The sequence below is a fragment of the Sceloporus occidentalis genome, unplaced genomic scaffold, assembly GCF_023333645.1.
Source record: "Sceloporus occidentalis isolate IW3139 unplaced genomic scaffold, rSceOcc1.0.p SCAF_48, whole genome shotgun sequence".
In the NCBI taxonomy this organism is placed as follows: Eukaryota; Metazoa; Chordata; class Lepidosauria; order Squamata; family Phrynosomatidae; genus Sceloporus; species Sceloporus occidentalis.
In genome coordinates this window covers 2,865,235-2,887,604 of record NW_028317028.1, presented here as the reverse complement: position 1 = coordinate 2,887,604, position 22,370 = coordinate 2,865,235, and the positions used below count along the sequence as shown (strand labels likewise).

At 38.8% G+C, this 22,370-nt stretch overlaps 1 protein-coding gene across 1 annotated transcript; it reads right to left on the bottom strand.

The window, feature by feature from the left end:
• Positions 1-356: 356 nt before the first annotated feature.
• Positions 357-17,997, bottom strand: LOC149289100 (cilia- and flagella-associated protein 251-like). The gene is made up of 21 exons (XM_089491016.1): positions 17,722-17,997; positions 17,088-17,408; positions 16,155-16,295; positions 15,403-15,512; positions 14,801-14,909; positions 14,521-14,601; positions 14,030-14,107; positions 13,278-13,322; positions 12,096-12,313; positions 11,778-11,972; positions 10,805-11,055; positions 9,914-10,065; positions 9,368-9,541; positions 8,960-9,144; positions 7,893-8,004; positions 6,820-6,983; positions 5,384-5,474; positions 4,649-4,792; positions 1,737-1,965; positions 1,134-1,235; positions 357-487 (listed from the first exon to the last, which is right to left on the bottom strand). The coding sequence occupies exons 1-21, from the start codon at positions 17,995-17,997 to the stop codon at positions 357-359; spliced, it is 3,309 nt and encodes a 1,102-aa protein (XP_089347142.1).
• Positions 17,998-22,370: the final 4,373 nt, after the last annotated feature.

Genomic DNA, 22,370 nt, shown 5'->3' with positions numbered 1-22,370 from the left:
TTCAAATGAATGTGGAAGCATGTACACATGCACACAGCATGTCATGATATAGCCTCTGGGAAAGTGAATGAATTGTGTTCCAAATGAAACACTGCTTGTTTTGCCAAAGGACAGGGATCGGTGAAGAATGCATTCCTGCCCCCCCAATTGGTATTGGTTTGCAACCCAAATAAAAAAGATAGTATTTATTTAGTTACAATTGCTTGGAACAAAACAGTTATGGCAAAAACAATTATGTTGGTGGAATACATATCAAATGCCTAGTATCAACAGTATTTATAAGAAACCTTTTTTTTTTTTTGGAATGTCACCATATTGTAACATTATTAGGAATAGCTAAGTAAGAAAAGTGGCCGCTAAGCAGAGACCTTCCCTAGTGTTTCTTCAAAGGTATCCTTTGTGTGGACAGGTAAACCAAGGATTTCTGCAGAAAACACATTCATTGTAACTTCTTCTGGGATTTCTTGCTCTAGTAATTCAGAAGCACCTGTAACATAGAATTATATCTGTATATAAGTCTCTGTAGACACAATTTGGAGTATGTGACAAACATTTTAGCAAAGCTGTGTAAATATATGGAGATATTCACATTAATCTGCCACAGGTGTTGTAAAGGCTAAGTATTTTACTGTGTTGACACTTTTATTCAGGGTAATGGGCCATTTCAAACATCTCTCATTTATTAGTTTGGTCCCTGGACTCTCACAAGGACTTTTGTTATATGGGACAGTTCAGCTAGGTACAAACATGACTCAACGGCCAGGCTGAGTGTCTGCTCAGCTTGTGCCACTCCACCGGTGTCTGGTGCCACTCCAACAGGCTGGGTGTCTGGCTCGGCTTGTGCCACTCCAACGTGTCTGGTGCCATTCCAACAGGCCGGGTGTCTGGCTCGGCTTGTGCCACTCCAACGTGTCTGGTGCCACTCCACCAGGCTGGGTGTCTGGCTCAGCTTGTGCCACACCACCGGTGTCTGGCCACCAGGCTGGGTGTCTGGCGTGGCTTGTGCCACTCTACTGGTGTCTGGTGCCACTCCACCGGCCAGTTGTCCTTAATAGTTCATTTGCAATTATTACTTTCCAATACATGCATGCAGTAAGACATTTAATGTACTTTTACTTATCGCAGATACATACCTGTAGCATCGTAGCTGCTTAGTTCCGAGCGACCACCTTCTGGATTTAATCCTAACAAAGTGCTGAGATATTCAGCAAGCTCATCTTCTGTCAAATGCTCACCTGGGAAGGACATTTTCATTTATTTTTTTTAAATTGTATTTTTCTTCAAACACTTTGGGAGTGCAGTTATCATTTGCTCTGTGGGAAAAGAGTTAGGGGTCCACATCTAACAAATGAAACATATAGTAATGTAATATTAGTCTGCCAGGTTTCCACAGTTGCTGCTTTTCCCATTTTATGTGCAAATTATGATGTAAAGCCTATGCCCACTTTATGTAAAGTTGTATATTCAGTCCTCAATTGTCATATCCATGGGGTGTCAGCCCAGGTGCCGCAGGTAGAAAGTGCTAGAGATTTACACTTCTCTATTAGCATATGATATGTTAAAGACCGGTGTTATTTTCCACTTAATTAGACAGAACCTATTGACATAATAATCTAGAAGTTGAGGATTATAGGTACTTTGTTCCCAGTATACATACATTTGTAGGTAATTCCTCCAGTACCCTCTATTAATTATTTTTGGTGCTTTTGAAAGGCAGTTCATCACTTTGTGCTCACCTCGTGTTTGCAGCAACTGCAGTAAATCTGCTCTGTTAATTGATTGTTCTCCTTTCTCATTAGCAACACCGAGAACTTGGAAAGCATGTTGTATTTCGTCCATACACAGCCCAAAAGCAGGCCTATGATTTATATAAAGCTTTATGAAATCTTCCAAGTTGATGTGTGTGACTTGTTTTCCGGTATCAACGTATTCACTAAATTTAACTTCGTTAAGCATATTTTCCACCTGAATCAAAAAGATGCGAGTTACTAAAACAAGGAAATAACAAAAACATAATGCTTCCATACCTACAAAAAATCAATAACTAATATAAACATGACTCATATCCTTTTTAAAGCCTAAATGTAATAATTCAGCATGTGTGTTTAGTGAATAAAACCAATCTTTGAAAATCAAAGAGGTGCAAAGGTTTTCACAATGCAGCATGTCAATATAAAGGCCTGGGATGTCAACACATTTCACAGCAAGTTGACTGCATTGTACAGCATGCTAAAAAGGTTAAAAGTAATGTAGTCTGCATATTCAATGAACAGCCATATTATTGTTCATGTGACCCATTTGCGTAATTATTTAAGTTTCCCTGGCAGTGATCCCTCTAAACCCGTCCACCTTCAAATTTATGAAAGCTTTACTTAGCTGGCTTTAGTGCCGTTGGCATGGATGGGTCACATATGGCTTTAGCCCTGAACCCAGCTAGTGGGGGAGAATCCATTGATATATCATGAGGAAGCAGGTGCCGAGGAAATAGGTGAGCAATCATTCTGTGAAATCCTAATTGATCAGCATGAAGAAAGTGACTACTCCTTTAAAACACTAACCATTTGGAATTAAAATGTACAGAGATCTGATGTAACTGCTCATTGAACCGCTTTTTAGTTTATCAAAGCTCTTACTAACAAAGAATTAATATAGGTCTCTTTATATAGGATTATTCTATAACACAGGGCAGCTGAGCTTGACATTTTTATATTGTCTTCGTTCAACTGTAAATACACTGTTTCTGTGTACTGGTATATACACACAAATTGTATACTATAAGCTTTCTTTTCTTGCCATATGCATTTATTACATAATTTGGTAAAACCATAAACATAAATAATTATTTAGTCTACAACTATGGCAGCTGGGTTTAATATATCATGTACCTATAGGCTACTTTCTGGCATTTATTAAATCAATTTTTTTTTCAAGTATTCATATTTGGTGGTCTTTTAATTAATAGTGGTCATTAAAGACATTAAAGCTACACCACAGAATTATGCAGTTCTCAAAGATGCATTACCCATTGCACAGATGTCATTATGAGGTTTCTAGTACCAACTGTGACCAGACACAGGGTTTCCATGTTAGATATCTAGAAGGTGTAAAAAGGTGGGGAGACTGGTCTGAGACATGGCAAACGAACAGTATTGGATGGATGTGATGGCAGAAAGCTCCAGTTGCCCCTGGACCAAAGTGTTTTGCTTCTTTCAATTCTACAAAATGTATTGGAATTATTTCATTTAGTTTGCTAACAGAGGGTAGGGGCTTTAGAGCAACTATTAGACAGGAATTCTAGTCACGTCATCCCTTAGATAACTGTGGTGGATGCAAAGCCTGCTATAGCTGACAAGTAAGTTTGGGACCATTACATATGTGCTCAACTATCAAAAAGGGATGGCCCACTATAAGGCATAATCTGTAATAATCGAATGTTGTTTAGAAATCTCTCTTTCTGTAATTTATCATGGGTTTGCTTATCAGAGATGTGACACTGATAATTATTTTTAGTGTTTTGTGCAGTTTGTATTAGTATTATTATTATCCTTTATTTATATAGTGCCAACAATTTACGCAGCGCTTAATACAATACATAAATTCACAGACTAATGTCATAAATTGACAAACCGATACATTAGGTGGAGAGATACATTAGGTATTATCATTTAATAACCAAACTCTAATAGTCAATCAAGGAATTGTATTCTTACATTCATGGGACATCTCTTTAAAAGGTCTATTTAATCCAATGTGTTTACGCAACACATAGTTCAAGCTGTAGATTTATCATAAATCACTTGTCCATCTCCACCTCCCAGGCAAGCATATTTAATAATTTAGGCAGTAGCCAAGCTTCATAAGCCCTACTAGCATACGGAAATAGTGGGTTTTTTAACAATTCTTTATCTGAGACCATGTAGAGTTTTCTGTCTAGAGAGCGGACGGGATCTGTAGAAGAAGATGTTTTATGCAGAGGTATGTATACTGCTCATTCACCTCCAGACCATATGCTTCTCTTAGTTTAGGGAATGTAGCATGGTGACGGCAAGGCTTTGGAAATATGCATGAGGTGGAAAGCCTCTCTAATTGTTTTGCCAAGAAACAGACTAGGTATTAAGATCAACCCTGGCACTTTCTTGCCACCAGCCAAGAATGTACATTAATGTAAATACCTTAATAAGCATGTTTTTTTTCTGTAAAAAAAAAAAAAAGAAAGGCACTTTTGTGTTGAAAATTGTGCACTCCATAGCTGCAGTGTGTCACACCCTCCACTGTCGAAGTTTTGTGCCAATTTTGGCTACCAGAAGCAGGTAGTCACTAGTAGGAAAATCAATGGAAATGCTTTTTGCGCATGTACAGGAGGTACCTATCCCAAGCCAGGGCTGGCTGGTGTTGAGTATATCACAAATGCTAACCTGTAATCAGGTTCCACTGAATAATTGCCTCCTGCAAGACAAGGACCTTATTCACCAAATACATAGATTCTGCTGAATCTATGTATTTTGATTAAAAAGAAAAGCATTTGATATAACACGCGCTAAGCTATCAAATGCATTAAAGCGCATATGATGGCTGGAACGTTCCTTTAGTTATTCTATTAGTTATATTCTGCAGAGATTCACTATTTTGAAGCGGAAAACTAAATCACCTCTTGCTCTGACGGATAGAATCCCAATGCGCGCATGATGAAAGGGACTTCCTTCAGGGGAATATGAGTCGACACTTGTCTGGAATCCATTGTGTCAATGCCCTGGTTACGTAGCTGTGCATAATAGAAATAATCCTCTAGTTCCTGAATAAGAATAAACACACGTTATCATAGTAATTACAATTTGCAGCAGGCCACCAGGTACAGAATACAGAAATCTAAAATATATATCCAGCTTGCCAAAGGGAAATTGAGAGGTGAAATATATGAATTTGGCATTCAATATCATATACATTCGAATGTAGGAGAATGTTCAATATGTATATTTGGTTTATTTTCCTTATTTTGTTGTAGGAAACAAAAATCTTCAAGCTGACCACAACTAAATCAAGGATTCTAGGGTTTTAGACTTCTTCTTTGTGCTTTGTAAAAAGGTTACTAAAGGAACGATAAGACTATATGTCAGCATCAGATTTATCTTATAAAGTCATGATTTATCTTATAGAGGTGATGAGCTACAGGTTCTCAGCCGATTAACATTGAAGACGTTTTTAATAAATACAATAATAAATACAGCTTGGTGCATTTAAGTAAAAGAGTTCCTTCAATTATTATTATATCTAGCAATGGTCCGTATAGAGATGTGAATACAAATTACAATAGGAATAATATATTAATAGAGTGCCCATAAGCAGTACATCAAGTGAAAAGAACTCTGAAACATCATTCTCCTACCTTGAATAATGGCCCATCCTGTCCTCCTTCAAGCAATCCATAAAATGGGGTTAAATCATTTCCCCCAAGTGAAGCAACAGCCTCCAGAGCTCTGTGACATAGATAAGAAGGTCATTTATTTTACTTATTGAGTTGTGACATGAAAGCAATTTACTCTGACAATCACTGGCCCTGATATAACCACCATGGAGCGCATATAAATGGGGAGAGAGAAAACAACAATAATAGTGCAATATGTATACACAATTGAAAAATAAAAAAGGGTTGTCAGATCCACTCACAAACATGTTGGATAAAGCAAGCTCATCAAAGGATCGGAAGAATTTCAGCAGAATTTAATGGCTTCTAAAATCTATAAAAACAAGGAGACCAAAAATGGTGCAATTTCATCACACAACCGAGAGTCAGGAAGTCTGGATACACTTACAGCTGGAAGAGGCACAACTGTACAAAAATAGTGTGCAAAAGCGCAATGTAATCCAAAATCAGTCGCAAATCAGCTGTTACAGTGGTGAGGAAACTCTCTCAAGAGAGATCTGACAACCCTTTTTTTATTTTTCAATTGTGTATACATATTACACTATTGTTGTTTTCTCTCTCCCCATTTATATGCGCTCCATGGTGGTTATATTGTGTTCCTAAACATCTTGAGGAAGAGTGTTATTGGAAGCTGCTTTTTTGGGGAGTATTCATTGTCATTATAATTTTTTATATTTTCCCACTTGGAATTTGGGCTGCTTTTTTTCCTTTAATCGCTGACCCTGAGAAATATACCAGATTCACAAAGTGGTGATGGACAGAAGACTTTTGCTCAATTTCTCATGGTACTCATGGTATTTTTTTTCGTCTAGTTTAAAGCCACTTTTTATAGTATAATCATATTCCTTAAGAAAGTGGTACTGATGAGCCTGAGGTGAAAAAGTAATCTCACTGGGCTTGCTAAATATGTGTACAATTTAGAAGCCAAATAAAAAAAAAATCTGAATTAAATTTTAAAATAAGTATTTAATTTAATACCATGACATGCCAGGCACGTCATCGGTCTTTAAATTACCATTTTTTTGTTCATTAGTAGGTCAATATTTGCCTGTAAATGCCAAGGACAGATAAGAATAATACGTGTATGAGGTGTTTTCAGACTCAAAGCCAATACATTTATATAGTTTAAATCCCCTTCAGCATTAACTGTGTAGAATTAAAAAAAGAGTAAAACTGCATATTGGTTTTCTTCAAAACAATGGCAAATGATAGACCTCTTTTTGCAAAAACATATAATTAACATTAATATGATACATATGATGCACAGTGATATTCAGATCTTTAGGGTATATAAACCCTTACACAAGAACCGATATTACATTGCAATGATGCTAACCCTCTAAAATCCATTTAGTGTTGTGCAGACCAGTCCAACTATATGTACATTTAGTACTTACTGCAAGTTTGTCTTCCACATCATCACTGTACAGTCCTCTCCACCGGCTGTAAACACGTAGTGTCCATCGTGTGAGCAGGCAAGATTGGCAACTCCATTTGGGTGGCATATGGCAGCCATTGACTTGTGTGGGTTTCCATCTAAGGGTAAAATCTGAAGCCCAACCTACATGGAAAAGATCTCAGTTATTGAAGAAATATGTATTTTCTTTTTCATGTTTGATAATTAAATGATCGCAATTCTTGTGAGTGACTTAACAATCAAGAAGACAGATCACAGAAAAAAATGCACAATTATACACGTAATATAAACAGAAGCTGCCGTACCCCTGTGAAGTGTTGCATGCAAACATTTATTACAAGCAATGATTAAGCGGCACATTAAAACATCAGAAAATCCAAAACATGATTTATTGTTCTTCAAAAACAAATGACTTTATGGTCTGATAAAGATCCACAGAGGAATCCTGCTCCACTGGTTCTGATAAACTGCTTCAGATAGTTTCTTAATACTCTAGATTAAATGCTGGTACGAAACAACATTTTATTTCCTAAACGGTGCACAAATATAGCTTTCTAGATGACACATTTAGTGTATCTATGCATTATATAGGGATTATTCAGCCCTTCTTGTATGAGAAACTCACCAGAGATGACCCATCATAAAGCCAACCATTGACTCTGATGACCCCACTGTTTATCATCTGCCATTGTTTTAATATTTATTTCTATCTTTAGTGTGAGATCACCCAATACATTAAGAGATACTTTTTGTTTGTAATGTATGTTTCTTATTAGAGCAGACCCAATAGCAATATATTGTAACTTTATAGTGTTCTCACTGCTTAATAAGCTGTACAAATCTCTCGCTCCACGCAACAGTCACGGAAAGTAGGTCAACGTTTCACACTATATCTATTTTAATAAGTTTTTTATGCTTAATCTTGGTAAATTTTTTCGAGATTTGAGAATATATTCACAGGGAAAACTTTTATTTGCTGATTTATTTATTTTTTGCTAAATAATATCGCTAAATGAAATATGAAATTATTCTTCAAATAAACAGTAAGCATACCTTATCATCTGTAATGTAGGCCAAGAATCCCTTACTGGTATCAGGATTATCTGATGAAAGTACTTCCATTTTTCGAATAGGAGAACCAAATGTTGGCCCAAGGAGAGTCTTTCTAAAGTGTGAAGGAAATGTAAGTTACCTTCATTTTGTATATATTGGTTCCCTTGGTATTCTCTAATTAGGAACTAAGCATTAATGTGCCCGAGGAAAGGCTGGCATCATTTGCCCTGGGGGCATGTAGAGCCAAGAGGCCCCCTGCCTAAACCCCACATAGATACTAAAACACACACTTACTGTAAGACACACACACTAACAGCAACACACTCAGTCACTCTAAAACACACACTCATTTACTTTGCATGAAGCCTGAGACTTCAGAGCAGTTCGCACAGGGTACCGTGCTACCATCGCAAGGTCATGTAGACTTCTGTTACATGACTTCACTGAGACCTAGAAGCTCAGGCCCAAAGGCCAGTCTGTCCATGAACATGCCCCCTAAGCACATACGTATCAAATATATTTGGTCTAAAATATGTTCAAGTAGAACCAATACTGTTAAAGACTTCCCCAAGACATGGACTGTAATGCTCATTTTATGGCTCTCAAAACAACTCTAGCAATGGATATTTACTTGAACAAAAATGGCAGGATCTTCTAACTGCTCCATTAGTAAAATACATGAATATTATATCAAACATCTGACTAACCGTCTGCCTTCCCTTTTCTGTATTTATATTTAAAAAGAGATAGATGTTTTCTATATTAAGTAACATGTCTTTAGCAAACATTCGCACACGATGTAAACATGGAACTGGAAAGGCTAAATGTTTAGTCTGCACTGTATTACTCATCCCTCCTACAGACTAAAAGATAGTGACTTTGTAGGGAAAGTATCATTTTTTTTTTCTTTCATTTTGAAATTATGTTGATGTTTTGTTTTAGTAGGATGAGCGTCATTTCGTTTTACTTTTTGTTTTTACTCCTCTGGAGCACTTTGATCAGAAGACTGCTGCAGTCCACAGCTGGACTGTAGAGTGCAAAATAGAACTGGAACAATGACGACTTACCTGCACATTTTTGTAGTTACATTGAACAGTTTCATTTTATATTGATCATTTGCCACTAGCATAAAGCTTTCTTTAGTCACAGGTGGGTACCACACTAAATATTGTGGCACGGCACTCTGGTCAATCCGATCAGTGCTGCTCACAAGAAGATGACCTGTTCTACTGTTGGCAAGGTCATACTCCACCTATTGTACAATAATAAAAAATGGATTAGACTAGTGGTACCAAACTCCCTTATGACCCACAGCAGTGCGGATCTTTAGGATATCATCCCAAACCACCCAAATTGTGCTTTAATTTGTCTAAATGGATCCCTCCAGTGGACCAAGTGACAGAAGAGTCTTTGCAGACATGGTCATAGCTGAAGGACTATGTTCATTTTGCATGCATTTCAAAAATCATACTCACCAACATTCGATCCATTCCAATGGATAAGAGTCTAGGCTCATTGCTATCCAAATGAGCTGCGAATATAATATTCTGAATAGGTTTATAATGGCTGCGATATCTTCCGAAGTATTCAAATGCTGCCCCGTTATTTTGGGATACTAATTTAAACAGCGTCACGGTGAACTCCTCATCCTAAAATGAGATGGCGCAAAACCACATTTTGGTGGATAATGTATAGATTTGACAGTTAATGTGTTAGGAAAATGCATATTAGCGTAATAAGGCTGTTGTAAAATGGTACCGTTACCCACCAGTAACAGAGCTAATTCAAATCCAATAACTAACACATTTGTACATAGTTAAAAACTAAGAGGTATTAGAACATGCTGGCTACATGAACGTTGACGACACTTTCACCAAAAAAAGAATGAAACATATTAATTGACACAATTATAAGGATGGTTATTTTGCTTTATCAATTTCTAGACTTTTGAAGGGTTGACGATAAATGTAAAACGTTCATCATGTGTTAGAATAAACACACATATGTTTCCAGAGACTTACAGCTGTTGCAATGTACTGTGAATCATGGGAGAAGCTAATGTGAGTTATGGATCCTTTGGCATACTTAAAGGGTTCTTTGCGTTCATCTTCCAATGTCATGGCATCGAGGATATGGACAGATCCATCTGTGAAACCAGCTGCCAAAAGAAACCCTGAAATCCCAATCAAACTGTTATTAGTCATTCCACCAAACACACACACTATGATAATTGCTTTTAATGACGTAATAAAACAATACCTCTACACCCTTCCCTGTGTGCTGTCTCTCTGTTAAATGCTAAGCATTGCACCTGTCAGCTTGATACACTCTTTAGGTATCAGCAGGGTATAATGCAGAACGCGGCTGTTAGGGCAGGGTTTTCAACCTGCGGCCCTCCAGCTGCTGCAGGACTACATCTCCCATAATGCTCTTTCAGCTAAGGGGCTGGCTGAGGAGAATGGGAGATGTAGTCCTGCAGCAGCTGGAAAGCCGCAGGTTGGACGCCCCTGTGTCAGGGTAAGGAGAGGAAGAGGGAGAGCGGTGCAAGCTGTAGTGATGATGGGAGAAAGAGAATGAGTGTGTGTGTGTGTGTATGTATCTATGTATGTGTAGGTATGATGTAAGAGTGATTAGGTCTCACTGTATGGCAGTAGAGTCTGTGTTAGTGTACGGTGTTAGAATATGCATGTGAGCATATGAGGTGAGCACAAGTGTGTGATACTGTATGACATTAGAGTGTGCATGTGGAAGTGTATGGTTATAGTGAGTTTGCATGTTAGTATGTGCGTGTATTTTAGTTATGGGGGACACAGAGGAAATACAGCACCCAGGCACCACTAACCCTTGGATCACCTCTAATCGGGTCTTAATGTAGGGGTTGAACCAGTAGTCACAAACATGGTATATTTTACCTGTTGGATCATATGCAAGGCAATGCAATCGTTTGTCTTTGCCAAAGATCCTGCTGATAAAGTAATTCTTCTCTTTGTAGTTCCAGACCTTGAGAACCCCGCTATAACTTCCAATAGCGATTTCTGGCTTGCAGGGATGACTGGCTAGCGCATGAACAGCTTCACTGGGCTCCTGCAAAGCTTTCTTCAGCACTGTACCATCCGTGAACACATGCAGCATCACAGCATCCAACGTCGAAACAATGAAATTGCTGAGGAGGAAAAACACCAGAACTTGTTTTACCTGCACCAGTTTCTGTTTGCATATCTGTCCTTCTTACCCACAGTGACACGTCAAGTTTACAGACACTTTAAAGCCAATTAAACATACTAAGTCAATCAAATAAAAAGTAAATGTCAATTGATAGCTTGCACCTGTTATGTTTATTAGTTCTATTAAAAATTTACAGGGCCCCAGCAGATTTCATACTGTTGATTCAGTAAAGGTAGAATAGAAATTAAATAAAAACATCCAAATTAACAATATACAATGTTATCAATAACATGACAAACAATAAGAGATACTGATATGGAAGGAAGAGAAGGGTCTGTTAGGGTGTCTGGGGGGGGGTTGTGACAAAAGGTGAGGCTCTTAAACTACACCATATATATTGGGCACAATTAGTTTAATAAAGTTATAGAGACTCACAAACATTGAATTTGATGGTATATACTCAAGATTCAGATATACAGTACTGAGCAAAAGTTTTAGGTAGGTGTGGAAAAAATGCTGTAAAGCAAGAATGCTTTCAAAAATAGATGTTAATAGTTTATTTTTATCAATTAACAAAATACAAAGTGAGCGGAACAGAAGAAAAATCAAATCAATATTTGGTGTGACCTGCCTTTGCCTTCAACAGCATGTGTAAAGAACAATTTTAAGTGTTTCTAGTGTTTATCTGCATGTATAGATATAATTCAGTTTTTACCTTACCTTATAGAAAACTGATCGCCCTTTTTTGAGCAGTCCCTGGGGTATCTTGTCTTTTCACTTGCAGGCACTGGGGCACATTTTGAAAAGGAGATGGAGTGGATAGGCGCCAGGTTGAAATGGCTGTACCAGTTTACAAGCTGCAGTTGTTGATCATAGAACTTCACATGGCCCCGAACATCACCCGTTACAAAATATCTGAAAGAAGGTACGTTTTAAAACATCCACCATTTTGCCAAAGTAGTAGATTTGGTCAATACAGATGCAGTCCAGCTAGTGTGAAAAAGCCACTTAGCGTAGCAATGGTTATTGATTCTGTACCTGTCATGGACAGTAAGCACAGTAATGCTATCTTTCTGCACATGCATCAGCTTCAAGGCCTTCTTGTTGTGTGGTTTTATGGAGGACTTTGCTTTGATAGATGGAGGGGAGATGGTCTCCCAAACAACCAGGTTCCCCGCGGTAGTTCCTGTCAGGGCTCTTGCAGGACCAAAGTCAAAAACGGATTGACTAAAATCTCCAACACGTTTGTTAAATGTCTGCAAATTAAAGGATCAAATATGTTTACAATTTACTGTTTAAGATGATTATTTCGTGCCAGTATAAAGTGCTATTGAGCTATATAGCTACCCATTTGCCTTTGGCTGTGGCATTAAGTCATCCTATCTACAGATGTCATTCTACAGCTTCATAAATGTGATATGGAACTACATACGTTCTAGACAAACCTGAGTTCTCCAAGCAGACCTTTGCCCTGATCCCTAAGTAGCCATTCTGATCAGGGATTATAAAACCTAAGAACCAAAAGGCTCTACATGGCTGACATCAGTTCTGACTCATTCAGAAACACATGGCAAGGTACAGTACATCATTATCATGAAAAAACTCATGGCATACATCCTTTTCAAATTACTTTGTTGTGTGAATCTGTACAGCCCCATAAAACCAAACAGGGACTGTAGTCACCAGATTATCAGAATTGGGGGAGCTGGAAGAACTCTCTATGCTTTCATTTTCACGCTGCACATATACATGTGATGCTACCATAGGGCAGGTGAGTTATTAATACATAGACAATACAATAAAAAGTCTGATGTGGATATGTAGTGGCCAGGACTGGACTGGGAATGAAAAGCAGCCCTGGAAATATTTGGACACCGGCCTCATATATTTTATTGTGTGATGAGCCCATGTGCTGCACACCTCTGCCACCTAAACAGCCTGCCACCACTGTCCCCAAACATTTATACATTCATTCACTCACTCATTTACTTACTAATTCACTCACTCACTCATTCTCTCTGAGTCTCTTTTGTATTTTGACCAGTTAATGTTAAAAGTACTTTCAATTATGAGTTTCATTTGAGCAGGATTAAATTGTTGTATGCAATAAAGTGTGACCATATCTCCCTCCAGTGGTTGGGGCACACAGAGCACGTTATTTACCTAATGGCTCACGCAGTCTTGCAAAAATGATCAAAACTATGTAACTATGTAACTTACTCTGTCATCTAATGAAGGAGCTACATAATCCAAACTGGAATCATTCTGTTGAGAAGAATAGCAACAAATTATTTTTTCAAACAAAACTAAAGATTACACTTGCAATTAGCTGACTATTCCGCGTTTACGCAAATATAAGAAAGAATACACTGCAAGCAGATACTGCTTTTATGGGATGCACTGCTTAAAAACATTGGTACCTACACATTAGTATTATACATTAAAACACCAATCCTACATAACTGTGAACTTTATAACCGAGCCCACCCTTATACTATTTCAAATTAAGTTAACCCCTTAATAGCCGATCCCAGTGATTCAAATGTAGTGTGGATATACTATTGGTCCTTGTGATAACTTGTTAGGAGGTATACAAAGTATGAATTAAGACACATGTATTCAAGCAGGGATATCCGTGAGAAAAAACAAACAATTGGGATGCTTTGGTACCATTAAATTTGATCAGAACACGAAGAAGCCAGCTCCAGACTGAATGAAGCTGAAAACCTGCCCATTCACCCCAAGAATGGAGTAATCCATCTCATACTGGCTGCCCAGGCTGCCTACCCTTAATTCTATAATCTTCCTAGTATGTCATTTGCAACTGCTGGCTATAACAGAAAAGTATTCTTGTAGATACTTATGATGACTATGAACAAATCTATACCTCTAGCTTTCTATGGAACTAATGAAGCCTTAACAGCTTAATTATGTTTTTAAAAAAATCATTGTGTTTTCAGCATTTTACTCACCCACAAATAAAAGATTACTTGTGTTTCACTATTGGTTAATAACTGCGTGTGATCTTGAGGATTAAATGTGATGTATTTCTAGAAAACAAACACACGAATGTACAATTATATTGTCAATTACCATAAGGATGATTATAGTTTGGTTTTTTTATGACAGCATGCATTATATGAAGTTATGAAAGTTACATATAATAAGACAAATAATCGGTAAATTTACATACATCTATATTCATAGCAACACTTTTTCAATCTTGTAATCGATTACAATTAAATGGTAAAATAATAGTGGCCCCTTAAGCTTATGTGTGTTAGTGTGTGTATGTGCTTGTGTTCATAGTAAAATACGCAATTTTACTACATGTGGACTATAGTTTTACAGAGTTTCTTTCTCACTTAATGGAATTTCTTCATTATTTTATGGCTGAATAGTTGTATACTTTGACAAGTAACAAAATAAACACTAAGCTATTCACTTATTCAGTTAGTCGTACCTGCAATCCAAACTGGGCATCAAGCTCCGCCGTGCAGACGGCTTCACCAGCACCAGTGGTCCAGTCCCAAATACGAACTCTCTGAAATTGTGGAAAGATACTCTCAATACAAGGACGTACAGAAACAATATTCACTTTATAGGCACCTATGTAAATTACCCAAGTCAAAATACAGATTTTCATGAAACATATTAAATGTTTCCCTTTAATGATATCTTGTATTGCCACACCTATGACAAAAAAAGACAATGTTCACATAACCTCATACATGAAAACATACCTGAACCGGTCCACCTCCGACAGTTGCCAGATACTTTGCGTTCTTAGACATAGTTATGGCTACCACACCACCTTCTGGGTGGCTATGGAATATTGTATGAACAGGGATGCTGGGGAAAAAGGAGAATGTACACTATTAGTGCAGGCTTTGGTAAAATCAGCCGTCCTTATCCAAGCTTCCATTTCATTTATGTTCGTTATTCCCATGCTGTTGCTGATTTTCAGCAGGGTCGTGCCAGACTAACAATCTAGTTTCTTTAAGAGACACCTTGCAGGACCTCAGAATCTTTCACTGGAACCTTGCTAAAGATTCAAGTGTGCACCCAAGTATTAGTGGGCAACTAAGGAACATGTCTATGAATAGATGAATAGATGGGTGGCCAAAATTGGCACCTGATGCCTTTCATTTTACCTCTGGCGGCATCCCATGAAAGTATATTTCGTTCACATTGTCTCTGCAATAACCCAGCTTGACAGCACAATGAAACTGGTCTTCAAGCACTTGTCTTGAAATATAATTTCCTCTTTAGAGTTTTTAATCAACCTTCCCATGTGCTTAGAAAACATACACATCACACGTGTATAGAAATTTTTTTTTTATACCCTGAGAATGAATCCCATATAATAATAAGACTTTCTGGGCCTTGGTCAGCTGTAGCAATCCATCGCCTGTCTTCACTCACACACATGCATGAAATGCAGCTGCAGTGACCCTGTGAGTATACAAAAAACATAGAACATATAAACATATATATGCATCAAATCGCTAAAACAAACCTAAACCTTTGGTCGATAGGACTATTAGATTCTCACTTTAAAACCATTAAAGGTGTATGATAACTTTCATAAATGTAAAACTGTTGGAGAAATATGCCAAGTATTCCATTCACTAAAACCTGAACAGTACTAATATTACTACAGAACAGATAAAAACCGACCATCTCATCTAACAGGTACAGTCAGTTATGAGCAATGGTCACCCCAATCCCAATGTTTTTTGGGCAGGTACAGATGGCCAGGTGTTCTCCAGTTGTTTTGGATATCACTCTTGGTGTGACTAGCCATAAGGACAGAGGCTGAGATCCCAACCAAATGAATTTTCCGTATACCTGAGTATTCCTAAGTGTCTCTTACGGATTCAAGCCCCACCACCATCTTCTCGAAATACACATAAAAACTCGGTAAAGCTTTGCACCTTAAACACGACTCTAACCAAACCAACTAAAGCAAAGGTGTCCCTTTTTGACCATTTCACTTGTGAGGGGGTATGTGTCTGGGACTCAATGTGTAGATTGCAAGTCCTGTTTTGGTCACAGGCATTGGCCATGACAGACAAGAAGTATTTTTTATTGTACCTGCAGGTGGCGCTGGCGGTTCAGTGAGAAGTCATGAATAACAGCAGTGTGGGCACACGCATACACCACCACTTGGTGGTCTTCATCATGAAGGTTGAACACCGGGATGTTTTTGTTCATACCAAATGACCAAGTCAAGTTCTGAACGTATAGGAAATAATGTTAGTAATGTGTATTTTTCTATTCCAAAAGACGAAAAAAGCCACAGTAAACAGAATCAAATATTTCATCTAAAGGGGAGACATCTGAAATCACAAAATTGTATACGACCATTGTCCTTATTCATTCAGGTGTAAACTATACTTCTTTGCCTTCTCAATAGAAATTTTAGAGATCTATTAATTTATTCCAGAATGGTGAAAAGCTGCATAGAAGTTATTTAAAAAGATACACATTTAATAACTTTAGAAACCTTAGAAATGGCAACTAAACAGACCAGACCATGTTTCGCATTAAGTGTATGTGAGCCATATTACATAGCATCCTATTTATACCATTTTTCATCCACGTGGCTTTGAAGACGTCATAAAAAGGTGATGTGCTCCTTTAAGACACGCCGGGATATGACATCATATCCCAGCTCTCTTTTTCTTAAAGGCGCACAGTGCCATTATTATACCTGGACGCCGACCTTGAGGGGGAGGCAACTGGGGGCACCTGGGGTGGGCCCAAGGTAAATGCATCACTGAGATTCCAATCTAGGAAGCTTAAAGATAAATACATTTTTCCAAGCTGAACTCCTAAAACCTAGATCTCCCTTACGATTTGTTGAAAGGATAAGGATGAAAGCCGCCATCCATTGCGTGATATGTTTTAGTTGGGTTGAAATCTCTCTTCTCTACCCCAATAAATTGTACATGCACTGGAACAGCAATTTTACTTCCAATGTGAAAAAATCAGTACTGTGCAATAATTTTTACTTTAAATACTCACCAGTGGCTTGTCTGTGGAAGTTAACCCCTCATCCTCAAATAAAGTCCTAGGGGTGGCAGTGTAAACCAAGGAGTCTTCCCCAAGAGCATCATCATTATTTCTCATAAGGAGAAGCTCTGTGGCTTTTCCTTCCAAATCATGCTGTTTGGCTTTGTCTTCAGAAACTGATGGATCATTTTCTCCCCCTGAGGAGCCAATGTTTTTGGAATTTAACGGTAGCATTTCACCGACCACAGATGGCCCGGAGTGAGGATAATCTGCCCTTATTTCATCTTTTTCCATGTGCAAATCATCTCCTACATTTTCACATTTATACTCGTGCTGTAAAAGGAAAACAGCATTTCAGTCCAGAGACAGATAATAACATATCTTGAACATCTGAAAATAAATATTTGATTAACACAATGTTTGGTAAAGGTCTATTACAGCCGATACAGTATTTCACTGCACTGACTCCATCGGAAGGAGACACATCTGAGGTCCTTAAAGCTTATGTAATTTTATATCTCTATTCATGATGGCTCAATTAAAGGTATCAACCACAACTAAAGACTCCATTTTCTCTAATACAGCTACATAAATTGTTTCTTGTTGATATATTGCAATGTGTGCAAAGTTGACAAAATGCTCTTACATTATGGTCCTTCTTTTGAAGTGTTGTGATGGTAAGAGTTTGTGCGAAAGGAAAGTCTTCAGTCCTCTCAGATTCCTCTTCTCTAAGACCGGTCTCCATATGTTCACTATCCTGAAGGATCTGTACTCCAGGGGTATCAACGGGTTGGCATTTTTCCTGTTCTGTATCCAGATTCATTGCTTCTGTACCATAACTTTGGTCAAGGTCATCATGACTGACACCATCAACACTGGTATCACCTCTGATTTTATCTTTATTTGATTCATTCATTGACATTGTGATCTGCCTGGAAGAATGCAAACAAGTACCATGGAGGCTTTCAATAAAAAAATAAAAAAATGATCAATTGCTAATGCATATTTTTATACACAAGAAGTTTTATTTCCATCAATGGTGAGATGTAATGGTGGAAGGACCATTCATGCAGATGCTTCTCTATGGCACTGATGTGCAGTGGGTTCTCTGTTTAAGCAAAACAACAAAACTAGCAGATCCCTACAAAACTCAAGGGAGACGACCATAACCTTCACCACTACAAATCTCAGATCCAGACAATGCACTAAATATACAGTAGGAAAAATGGCCAGGCTAGATGGGCCGAATAATTATTGTGTGGAGCAGCAGACGAAACGTCTTTGCATTGAATCAATTTCTAAGTATCCTCCTGGTTTCACGTAGTTCCAGCTATACAGTATTTGTTCTATTAGCATACACCTTGATCTTAGCAGTGTCTGTCGCTACCATGTCAAACACTTAAATTGGGGTTAGTTAAAGTAGGACATTTTGGAATTATCATCTGATTAGCTAATATGCCTGGCATGGCAGGCATCTCCTTGTCAAAATACACTTGGTTTTAGTTTCATACCTAGTACTCCTACTTTCTGCATATGCTTCCAGTCAGTGTATGGCACTAGTGGAAATCTATTAGTGCACCCAATGTTTATGTGATAACACATGCAGCATATCTACATTCAGCCTGCCTTAGTACTGTAAATGTGACCTGGAGAAGGAAATGACCCAAGGAATTTGGATTCCAAATATATATATATATATATATATATATAGATATATATACTACTGGTTAAAAGTTTTGGGGACTTGTTTTTGAAAGAAAAGCAAATTTTGTCCATTAACATTACATCAAATGGATCAGAAATACAGTGAAGACCTAATTAATGTTGTAAATGATTATTATAGCTGGAAACGGCTGATTTTTATTGGAATATCTTCATATGCGTACACAGGCCCTTTATCACTCCCATTACTCCTGTGTCCCAATAGCCCTTTATCATTCCCATCACTCCTGTGTCCAAATGGCCCTTTATCACTCCCATCACTCCTGTGTTCCAATGGCACATTGTGTTCACTAATCCAAGTTACGTTTTAAAGGCTAATTGATCATAAGAAAACCCTTTTGCAACCTGTTAATGATAGTGTGTATATATTGTATTATTTTGGAATCAGAATTTCCCTTTAAATGCCTTGAAAATTATATGATGACATTAGAGTAAAACAGAATTAGTTTTCAGATGTATACAGCGTTACTAGACAGAGTAGATCCAGTGACTTAATATATATTACAAACTAAGAAATGGAGTAAGAACTGAAGACATCCGAATCGGTTCCCCGCCCATTCGGGAGGCAATAACCGGGAATCACAGCGAGACCACCCACTGAGCTCCTTCATTTGCTAAAACTTGGTCAGGGACACATCGCCACACGTATAGCATGCCAGTGCCTGGATATATACAGTCACACATCGCCACACGTATAGCATGCCAGTGCCTGGATATATACAGTCACACATCGCCACACGTATAGCATGCCAGTGCCTGGATATATACAGTCACACATCGCCACACGTATAGCATGTCAGTGCTTGGATATATACAGTCACACATCGCCACACGTATAGCATGCCAGTGCCTGGATATATACAGTCACACATCGCCACACGTATAGCATGCCAGTGCCTGGATGGATACAATCACACATTGCAACACGTATAGCATGCCAGTGTCTGGATGGATACAATCACACATTGCAACACGTATAGCATGCCAGTGCCTGGATATATACAGTCACACATCGCCACACGTATAGCATGCCAGTGCCTGGATATATACAGTCACACATCGCCACACGTATGGCATGCCAGTGCCTGGATGCATACAGTACCACATTGCAACACGTATAGCATGCCAGTGCCTGGATGTATACAGTACCACATTGCAACACGTATAGCATGCCAGTGCCTGGATGTATAGTCCCACATTGCAACACGTATAGCATGCCAGTGCCTGGATGGATACAATCACACATTGCAACACGTATAGCATGCCAGTGTCTGGATGGATACAATCACACATTGCAACACGTATAGCATGCCAGTGTCTGGATGGATACAATCACACATTGCAACACGTATAGCATGCCAGTGCCTGGATATATACAGTCACACATCGCCACACGTATAGCATGCCAGTGCCTGGATATATACAGTCACACATCGCCACACGTATAGCATGCCAGTGCCTGGATATATACAGTCACACATCGCCACACGTATGGCATGCCAGTGCCTGGATGCATACAGTACCACATTGCAACACGTATAGCATGCCAGTGCCTGGATGTATAGTCCCACATTGCAACACGTATAGCATGTCAGTGCTTGGATATATACAGTCACACATCGCCACACGTATAGCATGCCAGTGCCTGGATGGATACAATCACACATTGCAACACGTATAGCATGCCAGTGCCTGGATGGATACAATCACACATTGCAACACGTATAGCATGCCAGTGCCTGGATATATACAGTCACACATCGCCACACGTATAGCATGCCAGTGCCTGGATATATACAGTCACACATCGCCACACGTATGGCATGCCAGTGCCTGGATGCATACAGTACCACATTGCAACACGTATAGCATGCCAGTGCCTGGATGTATACAGTCCCACATTGCAACACGTATAGCATGCCAGTGCCTGGATGTATAGTCACACATTGCCACACGTATAGCATGCCAGCGCCTGGATGTATACAGTCCCACATTGCCACACGTATAGCATGCCAGTGCCTGGATGGATACAATCACATACATCATCCCCCAAACAGAACGCAGATCGCTGCATCAAAAGCAATGCACCGGAGGCTCTATCGTGCATAACAGCATCGGATCGATACCCCGTAATACAGCGGCTCCGGTTATTCTTCACTGCACAGTCATAAAAACGTTTTAAATCGGGTTAAAATAACAAATATTCGTTACTCACGTACCTGGCCTTTCCCGCAGTACGATCGCTTAGCAACAACAAGTAAACTATGAAGTGTTGCCCTGGTTACACACAGTCGTAAATTACCACGCCTCCCAAATGGGGGGGGGGGCAGAACGTGGAGATGTGGAAATATGAACAACATTTTAACTGGTTCTTATTTTTTTATTCGGTTAAATGAAATACAACAAGTACAGATGTAATATTGAAATACATTATATATTAGGCGATGCTCTGAGTACGGTGGGGACCCTCAAGCTACAGACACACATTAAAATTTACACACATTCTAACACAAACTGCAACACACACGCACACATCTTTCTGTATCTCTGCCTTTGTAGGATGAGGAGAGGGAAGCCTACCACCAGTGACAGCTCTTCTGCTACTCACACTTTGCATGTGAGTGCCAGGAAATTACATATCCCTGCACTCAGACTATGGGGGATAGTGAAATATAATGACCATACTCATAATCTCCTTTTCTCAGGCTCCACTAGGCTCACCCCTTGACACTCCTAACACCCACCTAACACTAACACACACACTCTTGCCAATACATTAGCATACAGGTTTATAAAAGCAAGCACATATGCAGCCATCTCCATAGACAAACAATGACATTAAGATAGGTCGTACAGAAGAGTTTAGTGACTTTAAACATAGCACTTTCATAGGATGCCACCTTTCATCACAGGTCAGTTTGTGGAATTTCTGCCCTACTAGATCTGCCCCGGTCGACTATAAGTGCTTTTATTATGAAGTGGAAGCGTAGACCACGTTATTAGTGTATTAGAGTACTAGAGTGTTTAAAGAGTAAAAATTGTCTTTCCTGTGTAGTATCATTCACTGCAGAGTTCCGAACTGCCACTGGAAGCAACATCGGCACAAGCACTGTGTGTCAGGAGCTTCATGAAATGGGTTTCTATGGCGGAGCAGCTGAACACAAACAGAACCATCCCTATTCACAATGCCACGCTTCGTATCAAGAGCTCTTTTGGCTAAATTGGCAAAAAAATACCACAGAAACACTTAAAAATCTTGTGGAAAGCCTTGCCAGATGAGAAGAGGCTAGTACATCTGCTGGTGGGGGGGCAGACACCATATTAATTCCCACAGATTTGGAATGGAATGTCCAACAAGCTCATATAGGTGTGATGGTCAGGTATCCACATACATTTAATCATATATTGTATTTGAGGATAGATGTTGCAATCTAGCCTACCTAAAAGTAAAAAACCCTGACAAATAATCTTCCAAGCGCGTAGATATCGCATATGCCTAATGCAGGGGCATCGCAGCGGTTAATGCAGCATGGTAACTCTCATGGGGTTACCATGCTAATGTGAGGACTAAAG